Source organism: Dermacentor albipictus, chromosome 1 (genome assembly GCF_038994185.2).
Source record: "Dermacentor albipictus isolate Rhodes 1998 colony chromosome 1, USDA_Dalb.pri_finalv2, whole genome shotgun sequence".
Lineage (NCBI taxonomy): Eukaryota > Metazoa > Arthropoda > Arachnida > Ixodida > Ixodidae > Dermacentor > Dermacentor albipictus.
In genome coordinates, this window is record NC_091821.1 from 431,093,769 (window position 1) to 431,105,662 (window position 11,894).

The 11,894-nt window shown below is 46.1% G+C and overlaps 1 protein-coding gene across 2 annotated transcripts in view; it reads right to left on the bottom strand.

Moving 5' to 3' along the window:
* The window catches only part of Imp (IGF-II mRNA-binding protein), a 61,363-nt gene that overhangs the window by 23,484 nt on the left and 25,985 nt on the right, over positions 1 to 11,894 (bottom strand). For both annotated transcript variants that reach the window (XM_065440330.1, XM_065440328.2), the window contains exons 7-10: positions 9,233 to 9,275; positions 7,588 to 7,682; positions 6,530 to 6,646; positions 2,232 to 2,697 (exon numbers count right to left, since the gene is read on the bottom strand). In XM_065440330.1, coding sequence (XP_065296402.1) covers positions 2,232 to 2,697; positions 6,530 to 6,646; positions 7,588 to 7,682; positions 9,233 to 9,275 — 721 coding nt within the window. The remainder of the gene's footprint in view (positions 1 to 2,231; positions 2,698 to 6,529; positions 6,647 to 7,587; positions 7,683 to 9,232; positions 9,276 to 11,894) is intronic.

The window sequence follows — 11,894 nt, forward strand, 5'->3', positions numbered from 1 at the left end:
GGAGCAAGCCGAACGTGCCGAACGCGATCTTTTTTTTTTTCTTCTCGTGAGTACATTACGTGCATTGAAACAGTTTCTTCTGTGTCAGTGATGAATAATATCGTAATATCGGCAAGTTTGCGGCAATAACGTAGCCATGTCCACTTTGAGGGGACAGAAACTGATGGGCGCACTTTGCTGCCAGTGACAGAAACCCATGGCCGGCGTGCTGCGGAAACTGCGGCACCTGTTTTCACTACTACCTTAACACGGCACGTTTCCGCTAAGGGTGGGCGAATATCTTAACTGTGTTACAAGCGTTGGCGTATCAACAGGGTACACTTTTAACGTATCAGTGTAAACGTGGCTACTGTCATTGCCGCGCGCGATTTGTTGCGTGCTCACGAGTACAGATGAAAAGAATCGAATGTCCCTTTTTTGTTGTTGTTGACTACAACCATTATAAAACCTACCCATAATAAAGGCAAGTTTGGTTGTGCAGAAAGTGATAAAAGTAATGAAATGAGGCATCTACTTAAGCATGTTTGGTGCGTGCAGACGAGTCGTTCGCGTAGCATTCGACAGATGGTAAGCGCGATCATTATTAGCTAGACTTGGCATACTACATATCGCTGCAGCAAGTTCAGGGTGCGATCATTAGACGAGAAATAAAAAAAAAACGAATTTTGACGACAAAATTCAGGGGTGCGATCATTACGCGAGTGCGATCATTATGCGAGTAAATACGGTACTATTGGTTTTGCAAAAATTCAATTTTTTCACCCACCAGAGATTCAAAAAGAAAAGGAAAGTTTATTGCACAGCAAATAATGTAAATAAACATTATGCTTTTCGGTTAAGAAAATTGTCAAGTACAGCACTACTGCTTGACAGTATCACAACTGCAGCTATCTAACGTTGTTATGAAGGAAGGATAGCTGCTCGACATGTTCGGGGAGCAGCAACACACTACAGTCGCCGACCGATTTTTCCGGACTCCAAAAATTCGGACATGCCCGATTATTCGGTCAGCTTTGCGGCACCGCCATTCTCCCCATAGACCATAATGTATAACAACTGCCGAAAGTTCGGACACCTTGCAACCTCTCGTCCGATATTTCGGACACTCCTTGAGCCAACTCGATCGAGGGTATCATGCACCGACTCTGACCGGCGCATAGTTCGACTTGCTGAACGCCATTTTTTGTTTTCAACAGAGCCTCCTTCCTGCCCCACGAAGTGGCGCTACTGGAAATCCTCGCTCATCATCATCGTTTCTGCCTGGTTCGATAGAGTGGCCGTACAGCAGCTCCGGTTTCAGCTTAGTAAGCCATGTCAAGACAATCCAGCAGCCGATTAGTTTGTTTCGCGCACGACGCTGCGAGCAGGCCACATTTTTCGTTCGTGCAACTGGTGTCGGCACGGTGGTGTTTGCTTTGTGTGCTGTGTCGAGGTCTCGGTGATACAACGTGGCGTACGGAAACATCGCGTCAAGTGTCTAATGGTGCCGACAGTGCCCGCGCAGACTGCGCTGGGGAATGCCGGCAAGCGGGTGCCGGGAGGTCTAGGATTTGTCACCTTCCGATGTGCTCCCTACTTACGCGAAAAAATGTTCGGCCGAGACCTGCGCAGTGGTTGTAATGCGATTCCGGACACCGTCTCATTTGACAGTTTCACGGGTGCTGATGCTGTACTGACATGCGCAGAACTCGACGACGGCGAGATCATTCGTCAGGTTTCTGCTGCACCGCCGGATGATGACTCCGAGTCGGAAGATGACGCACCATGTGCTGCGCTGCCGTCGCATGCCGAGCGTGCACAAGCAGTGACTGTGCTTTCAGACGCCTATAGTGACCGTACGACCTTCTCAGAGTTTCAGGCTTATCTGATTGTGCGTAAACGGAACAGCGTGCAACGGCGCACTCACGATTTCTTCAAGCCTACTGGCGAGCCCGAATAAGTGCGTGGAAATAAAAGGATTTCGTTTTTTTTTTTTTCTTAATCTGCTTTTTCGGACACCTGTTTATTCGGACATTTCCGCAGTCCCCGTGAGGTCCGAATAAACGGTCGGCGACTGTAGTGCATGTCACAATTCCTTTTAACACCGAAAACAGTCTAGTGAGCCCTCTTTACTGTATTTGGTGTTTATGTTCCTGGAAGCATTGATGTTGATGGAAGCACAGCTTCATTAAGGTGAGGTCCAACTACATACGAATGACCCATCCGGCACAGGAAAGATGCGCGGCACCCACCTTGATGGAGGCCCCCGAGAGCATGATCATGTCGCGGATGCTGCTTCCACCCGTGCCGATGATGGCACCCACAGCCGTGTTGGGGATGTACAGGCAGACCAGCTCCCTGTCCACCCCGTGGCCAGGTGACATGTAGCCCCCCATAGGACCGTGCGTGGCACCCCCCATGTAGCCTCCCCCTCCCATGGTAGGCGGGTGCGGGTAGGGGCCGCCTCCGCCTCCACCCCGGTAGTGAGGCGGCCGTGCAGGAGGACCATGCACAGGCGGCGGTGGCGCGTAAGCCGACATCATGGCCATTGGATGCAGCCCGGGGAACATGAGGCTCTGGGGTGCCAACGCCGCCAGGTCACTCTCGTACGACTGGCGCAGCTTGGCGCTCACCAGTTGCTCTGCGCGGCACACGCCTTCTGGTTTGCCCTTGATGGTGATTACCCGCTCCAGGTGAAGGGCACTGCCATCGTGCAGGCTGCCAGGGATGAAGAAGAACAACAAGGGGGCACGGTTCAAAGCGATCGGTATCACATGCTGGTGCACACTCGCTCACACACAGAATCACGAAGGTGCAGCATAAAAAAAAGATCACTATGCTAGACTGTACCGAATTTTTTTTTTTTTTGCATGATTGCGCCTTTCGCTTCTTGACACATTCTGTTACCAATACAGTAAAGCCTTGTTCATTCAGACTTCACTGGACCGGAAAAAATATCTAATTAACCGAATGTCAAATTATCGAGAGTATCAAGAAAACAATGAACAAATGCTTAGTATGTCAACACGCTTTTGTTTAGCGAATGAATGGGCGAGCCAATCCTGTTGCTATTTTGCACAAAAGCAGTGCGCAAGCTGGAATTCTCGTCATCTCGTGGCTGATTAATGCTCGCAGTGGCAAAGGCTATGCAACTTGTCTAACGCGGCCGCAGCATGCATCTTCATCTGAGACACGCTTTTCTCTACCCCACAAGAAATCCCAATAATTTTTTCGCCAGTGAGCTGGGCCGCTATTTTGTACGCGCTCAAAAAGCCAACATTCAGTTTCACCTCACGCAATAGGCCTAGATTGGCCTAGGCCGCGATATCGGCACAACCTATACGATTGCACGAGGAGAAACTGAATGTTGGCATTTCGAACGCGTACAAGATAGCAGTCCTGGTTGCCATCTATCATAATAAAGCCAATGCCCTTTGTGTAAGCTTTGCACTAAGTCAAACGAAATTACTGTTTGCCGCAACCGCTGTAGATAAAACCACAGCCGCTGTTGATGCGATCATGGCAGGCGACCATGCAGTTCTGAAGCTGTGCGGCCGACGCATGCACCGAGTCGGAGTGAAACTATTGTTTGCTGCAACTGTGGCCAAAACCGCGGTCACTACCGACAAGATAATGGATGGCAACTATGCATTTACGAGTACACGCCCGACACGTACCAAGCCAGAACAAAACTACTGCTGTGGACGAAACCACGGCAGCTATCGATGCAATCATGGATGGCAACTACGCAGTCATGAAGGCACATGGCACACTAAGGCAAAACGAAACTACAGCTTGCTGCAACCACTGTGGATGAAACTAGTCAGTGTCAACACGACCATGAACGACGTCACTATCAACGCGATCATGGAAGCCGACTATACAGTTATGAGGGCATGTCACCAATGTGGCATATTGAACAGCGGTAAACGCAAGAATAAGGGCTGTAAATGAATAGATAGACAATGCACTCAGACATTCCTAATGTTCACATACGATTTCCATTGATGACTACGGCAATGTGGACTCCGCTGCTTCGTTTAGGTTGAAGGCTAGCGCCGCTTTTGCTGTGCTGTGCCACAAATTTGCAGCGCTCCGCATTCACCAAGCTTCGAGAGTCGACCGAATTAGCCGATGAGTAGCCAAATACTTCTGAATTAACGAGTTTGCTCCTATGAAATAACGCACATGCCAGTTGGAACCAGGTAACGAATTCGACTGATTTAATTTTCCAAATTAACGAGGTTTTATTGTAGCGGCGGCGCTGCAGTCACTGGCTATTGAAAGTGCATCCCAGTGTGCGATGAAATACATTGGCCATCCAGTTAATTTTATGCTTCAATGCATAAAAAAGGCGGTTTGTTAATAAAGGCAAGTGGAACAACAGTTCATTTTTACTGCACGTTTGAGAGTACATATCTCAAAACTGGTGCAATATACAGAATTCGTTGCCACTGGATGTACCTCGCAATCTCACCAACTACAATTAATAAATTACAATGTATTAAAGTAATTAGTTAAAATTCATGGGTGAACTTCTGCATTTGTTCATTATGTGTTTCAATTTATAGGGCAAGTAATGTCCACCTCTTTGAGCAATGAGGTTAATGATTAGAATTGTGCTATCTGCCACACACAATTCTTAAAAATTCTTTACTTCACGTGAACTTAATATGTGGGAATGATGACGTATCAAAGGGGATTCTAACACATAAATAACTCTTTCACGTACCAGGCTTAAGCGACATTACACCTGCAAAAACGTATGAACGAGGATTGTATCAGCGGGCTTTTACTCTCAATAAAGGCATCCTGATCTCTTAAAATTTGTTGTTCCCTTTCGACTATTTCATGTTAATACGACGTTTGAGTAATTTAGATAATCCTTCTAGCCCCATGAAGTGCAAATCAATACAGTAAAGGTACGTTAATTCAAAACTCGATAATTCAAATTTTTGCATAATTCGAAGTAGCCGCCGCAGCCCGTCCTACAATGCATTGAAAGCAATATGTAACGCATCCCGCTAATACCCACTGAAATCTGCACTGCCACCGGTAATTTGAACTCCGCTCCATCAGGGATGAAGAGAGTGCCAGTGCACCAGAGTGCGTTGGCGACGCTGGCTTAGCCGCGCGGGCCGCGAAGCTTTGCTTTTTCAATTTGCAACCCTTTGTTTAGACCTGCAGAGTTCACTGCAGAGACGCATTTGCAGCTGGCCACACATGGCCAACGCTTCTGTTGCAGGTCGGTTCTCTCTCTCTGTCTCTCTCAAAAGCTTCAAGATAAAAATGCAAACGTGGCGCTGTTTTTTTTTTTCTTCTCTCTTTTCATGTTACATCTTGGAAGCTATGCTCTCTCTCCACGAGGTGTTCTGCCGAGAAGCAGCGCCAGGTAATGTCTGAAGCATGGCGGCCGTGACGTTGATCGGCGCTCACGGTACGAAAAGCATAGCCTCTGAAATTCGTGGCTATTACTCAAAGAAAAGCATCGCTGGGATGCATGTTTGGGTGCCACCTATACGTATAGCGGAACTCATCAGCGCACAGCCAGCACAGCTACGAAAATACAACAGAGACCAACGTCACAGCAGGTTGTGCTGCATTTCGTGAGTGCAATTTTTTAAATTATGGGGTTTTACGTGCCAAAACCACTTTCCGATTATGAGGCACACCGTAGTGGAGGACTCCGGAAATTTCAACCACCTGGGGTTCTTTAACGTGCACCTAAATCTAAGTACACGGGTGTTTTCGCATTTCGCCCCCAATGAAATGCGGCTGCCGTGGCCGGGATTCGATCCCGCGACCTCGTGCTCAGCAGCCCAACACCATAGCCACTGAGCAACCGCGGCGGGTGTGAGTGCAATTTAGAGCGCAGTTCCTGTACCTGCAGAGAGTGTCGGTGGTGCAATGGCATGCTTATAATCCTACGTTTTCAGCGCACATCACTTGCGCTACGCCAGCCAAAAAGCTGCCCCCTCTACACTTCGAAGCACATGCCGTTGGCTGCTCTCTTCGGAGCATTTGCACAGCGATCCCCAACCCATGCGCCGCTTTGAACGGGTGTTTGTAACCGTCAGCGAAGTAGCGTGGCCACCTTCTTTCTCTGTGCCATGCATTGTGGGACAGTGCAGTCGGCGAGATGAACGCATGAATGGAGAAAGAGCCATCTCAACGTCGGGCACGTCGAACCACAAACCGCATTACATTGGCTGCGCCAGTATTTCGAAATATAGACGTTCTCACCAACGTGATGCAGCATGTCTGCACGTGCGCTGAATGCTATGCCTGACTATATGCACGCCTCAGCCTGACAAATATTTTTTCTGCTACTTTCATTCGTTTGAATTTTCTATAATTTGAATTTTTTTTTAGCGCCCCTAGAAATTCAAGTTAAGGAGCTTTTACTGTAGTGTTTTATCATACTCAGAAAGTTTAATCAAGGTTATCAGCCATTTAATCAAATTCAAACATTCACACGATTTGACCGTGCCCACCACAAAGAATGCCAAGCAAAACAAAACATGACAACCACATTTCCTCCCACACGCACCTGGACACGGTGATCTTTGTATCTGTCTGCTCCATGATGCGCTTGATGGTGTTGCCGCTCTTGCCGATGATGCGCCCAATCAGGTTGTTGTGGGCCATAATCTTCAAGGGAACATCCCTGCACAAGCAGAAGCTGCTGAGATATCCAGCTGGGACACTTGACAGTTTCCTGTATTCGTTAATACTATGAGGTAATTGGGTACTGCGACGTCTCGATGTGTCAGAGTCCACATGACAGGCACTCTTTAGCACCACCCTTGAACTAGACAAGATACGCGCTCATGCCATTCATTTTCCCTGCACCTACCATCCCTACCATCTGATATGCTGTGGCCCACGTCTCATGACAAATTGCCCGTGCTGCAACATGCCTTTGCTTTTTACCCTGAATCCTTATGTTACATAATCCCTGAATCCATAATCCATATGTTACCCTGAATCCATAATCCAGCACAGCATGCTGTATTCAATAGAAAAACAAATGCTGTGTACCGCGCGTGTGGAACACTTGTTATGCATTTACTTTCACTGTGAGAAGGACGCTACAAATGACCGGGAGAGCTTGTGGTCGTGCAAGCAAGCACACACACACATGCACTCACTCATCTGAGGCATCATGGGTCCATTTTACAGTTCCTAAAATGGCCTGCTACAGCTTTTGCCCTTTTCTGCACTGCAGATGATGCCCTACATGGCAAGTTCTCAACAACAGACAACTAGGGTCATGAATGAAACACCACGCAATATCAAACTAGTATGCGTGCTCACATGCAGACCTCACTTTTGCTACTTGCACGCATTGCTGACGGTTTTCGAGCAGTTTCTCACCGCTAAAATTTAACAAGGTGCGAGAATTTTCCTACGTAAGAAAATTACTATTTCATTCACACACCGAATGATAAAACACGTGTACCTGACGTAAACTTTTTTGTTAATTTAATATTTACAAATTTTTTTAATGAAGTAACTGATCCTACAAATTTTAAATCTCCAATTTTCGAATGTTGTCTGCTGAAAGGGTTAACAAGTGTCCTGCTCTACAAACAAGTGACCACTCACCCCCTGTTGGTGTTGCTAGCCTCCTGCTGCATCACCTCCAAGATCTTCTGGCAAGCCGTGGAGCAGTTCTCAGGGTTGCCATAGATGGTGATCACCTGTAGGGAGAACAAGCCCATTGCTAAAAGAAAAATTAAACCTAGGCTTCTGTATGCCAAAACCCTAATCTGATTATGAGGAATCTCCCAGTGGGAACACCTAGTAAATTTTAATCTCTCGGGGGTGGGGTTTCCTTACCAAGCGCCTAAATCAAAAGTCCAGGAGCGTTTCTTGCATTCTGACCACATACCAATGTGGCCACTGCTACTGGAATTGAACCCGCGACCTTAGGCTCAGCAGCACGATTTCATAGCCAAATTTCAAAGCGCTGCTGTGATATTTGAAAGCTACCGGACTGAGTCACCATCTGTGATCCAGACTGAGTGACCGAATGATATCCCCAGTGAACTTTATCTTTTAATCTTTCTGTCCCCTTTTCCCTTTCCCCAGTGCAGGGTAGCCAACCGGGCTCAGTCCTGGTTAACCTCCCTACCTTTCATTTATAATTTGCTCTCTCTCTCTGATAGCCACTTACATTGATGGGAATGCCCTTCAGCATTTTTCAGCACCCATTTCTGTGTTCAGAGCAGGTGTAAAGCTTCCACGAAAGCACAAACAAAGAAATGAAACTTAGTTTCTCTCTTGTTTACGTAATCATTTAATTGTAACAACTAGGAACAAGTGGGACACCACACAACGTGACGCTATCAGCAGTGAACTTAGCCTAAACACGACACACTGCTGGCTGCAATGCATGAAACCGTGCAAGTTAACGTTAAAAGGACACTTATGCAAAAAATGAAATCAGTTTCATATAATAAAACATTTTTTGAAAACTGATTTCTTCAATTTCGCAGCAATGAGTGATTAGAAGAGGAAATCAAGGTCACATTTCCAGTTATTCCATTTCGCGCCAGAACCCCAGCGCTGGTACGTTAGCGTGACGTCGCATATTTCACAATGGAGCGGTGGCGCAAAAACTAAACGAAAAGAATCACTCTTTCAAACAAAATCAAAATGGCTGCGATTGGAAACTTAGAACGGCAACTGGGCGTCATGGAAAAAGGCCTTTTTCTTGCGCTTTTATCAGTAAAAATACAGCTTGTCAACGTGATTAAAATGCCATTACGACTAAAATAGTAGTCCAAGATGCGTGAAAATTTCTGAAATAATGCATCAGACACTGTAGATGCCAAAAATCACGTTTTCAAAAAGTAATTCTGCTACTTTTTCGGTCTCTTAGACCTGTGCCCCCCCCCCCTAATTTGCTATTTCTATCGAAGCGTTGCCTTTTGGCCAAAATTGCGACCTTTCTTTACCGTTTTTTACTTTGGACGTTCGCCACTCACTTTTAATGTCGTTAGACATTGCGACGAAAGTTTCGGAATTGAGGCGTTTCAGATATTACGGACTTCTGATAAAACTGAAGCTTTTTTTGTCGGCTTATCAGGGCCCGTTGCAAGGAGAGTCGAGTAATCATAATTTAACTGTACGACACTTGGGCGTCATGCTAAACACCTCGGCACTTCTTTCACAAGTGCATGAAAGAACTTCAACTCTGAGGACACACCCCACTCTCAACGAATTCGGGCGAAGCAAGCATGCCTACCTTTTCAAGGGAACCAGCATTCTCTTTTCTGTGAACATCGACCCTGCAGGACAAAGCGGAACCACAAGCAGTGAGCGACACAAGCAACATAACTCGGGGATAAAACTATTTTTCACCTAGAAATATGAATTTTCTTGCAAGTGCAGTTTGATTAGACGAAAAATATGATATACTGCACAATATACTCACACAACAATTGCACTTTCCCTGAAAAATTTCCGCAAAGAGAGGAGGTGTGCCTACATTATGCCAGGTTAAAGTTGAAGCAACATTTTGTTGCGAAAGCGTCAAATGGCTCATTGTGCAAGAAAAAAGCAAAAAGCCAGCGTCCGGTGTTTGTAGCAGCCTAAATTCTAATTGGCTGCGACGCCACACCACGAACCCACTTCGACCGAGCAGACCGGGTGAACCAGAACACCAGCGCACCAGATGTAGCATGAGGAGAGAGGGCATGGCCGCTACGCTATGTCACAATCGTTCTCACTCTCGGAAACCTGCCAAGAGTTTCTTGTCTGTGCAAGCTCTCCCCTGCATTCTAACTGCGTCTCGGGAAGACCAAATCTGAATGCACCAAGTGTCTCAATGCACTCGCTTGGTTGCGAAGAGTTCATAACTCAAAGGACCACCCAGCGGCGTTCAATTGGACATTAGTGCTTTCGCAGTCTCAACTCAGAAGTGCTTAGGTGTCCTCAGTTTCTTTCTTTTTTTTTTTTCTTTAGGTGGCCATCTCCAAAACGTGGGAGACACAATGTGTTATCCAGCATCTGCTACAGCGGCCAATGCACCGGAACCCAGGCGTTTTGCCGTGCCATAGAGCTGAATCAGATGTCTCGTTTGTCTCGCTTGCGCAGGCATGAAATCTGGTGCTATGGCATGGCAAGACTTCAGTTCCGTTGCGTCGGATGCCGAATCATATTGTGCGTCTCGTACTTCTCAGGCCAGGAGTCCAATCCGGCGCTACTGCACAACGTATGCCTCGTTCCGGCACGTTGGACGCCATACCAGGCATTAAACTGTACCACATGTCCCACTTTTGTTGCACGCCGGACATACGATCCAGCACTACGGCATGGCAAAATGACTGATCCGGCTGCTGTTCCAGCGCGTCGGAGGCCGTATCAGATGACAAATTGTACAGTGGGCCTCCTTCACGGCAGCAAGTTTGGGGCGTGATCATTATGCAAGGGAAAGCAAAATCTTACTTTTTTATTGGAAAAGTCGGGAATGTGTTCATTATATGAGTAAACACAATATACCGTACCTACTCGCATAATGATTGCACTTTTTTGTCAAAAGAATTGCCGCAAATTCAGAGGTGCAATCATTACGCAGGTTAAATTTCCCACGAAAAGAAAAAAAATTTTTTTTTCATCCCGCATTTGCTGTGCGATGACAACAGGTCAACAAACCGGCAGCTGCTGCTGTAACAGTGCGGGACACCAAAACAAAAATGGCATCCGGCGGAGCATGCCAAACGAAATTTTTTTTCTTTTTGCGAGTACACGACACGCATTGAAACAGTTTCTTCCGATCAACAATGAATAATATTGTTAATAATGACAAGCCTGTGGCTATAACATAGCCATGTCTGCTTTGAGGGGACAGAAACAGATGGGCGAGCTTAGCTGCCAGCGACATAGAAACACATGGTGGCTATGCTGCGGAAACTGTGGCATTTGCCTTCGCTACTATCCTAATACGGCACGTTTCCGCTAAGGGTGGGCGAGTATCTTAGCTGTGTTACAAGCGTCGGCATATGAATCGGGTACACTTCTAACGTATCAGTGTAAACGTGGCTACTATCGTTGCCGCTCGCGATTTGTGGCATGCCCACGAGCGCAGACGAAAAAAATCGAAAGGCGCCTTTTTTGTTGTTGTTGCCCACAACCATTATAAAGCCTACATATAATAAAGCCAAGGCAAGTTTCGTAGTAGCTTTTTTTATTTTTCATGGAAACGTGGAAAATGATAAAAGGAATAAAACGGCACATCTGCTTAAGAATGTTTCGTGTGTGCAGACCACTTGGTATGTCTTGAGTCATTCGCGCAGCATTTGACAGCATTTGATAGATGGTAAGCGTGATCATCATTAGCTAGACTTGGCACACAGCATATCACTGAGGCAAGTTCGGGGTGCGATCATTACGCGAGTGCAATCATTACGCAAGTAAATACAGTAGACATTGCCCGCTTCTTAAGTACTTTAAGAAATTTATTTCGTGCGATATCTTCTTCACTCAAGTTCTGACTAATTTTCAGGTCATTCTGCACGCTCTGCAGAATGACCTGAATTCAACATCACTGCTTTATTTTAAAAAAAGTTCGGCCATCAAATTAGACTGAAAATATTATTGCACAAAGCAATGCATAAGCTTGTGCATGTGCAGTAAAAAAATTGGTCACATAAAAATGAAAATTATGTTTGCACATGACCAGTTTACAGTCCAGAAATTGTGCTTTAAATTCAGCTGACCTTTAGAAACTTCAAGACAAAAATAATACTTCGTTATAACAAAACAAGCAGGACAGGAAACAGGCTTCGTTGTAAAGGTGATTTCATTAAAGGACACCCATCAACTCCACTGGAAGCTGTCAATCACAGTGAAAAGAGCATTCCACTACAAGTCTGTCAAAAGAGGGTTCAATCTGATTCATCATTTAT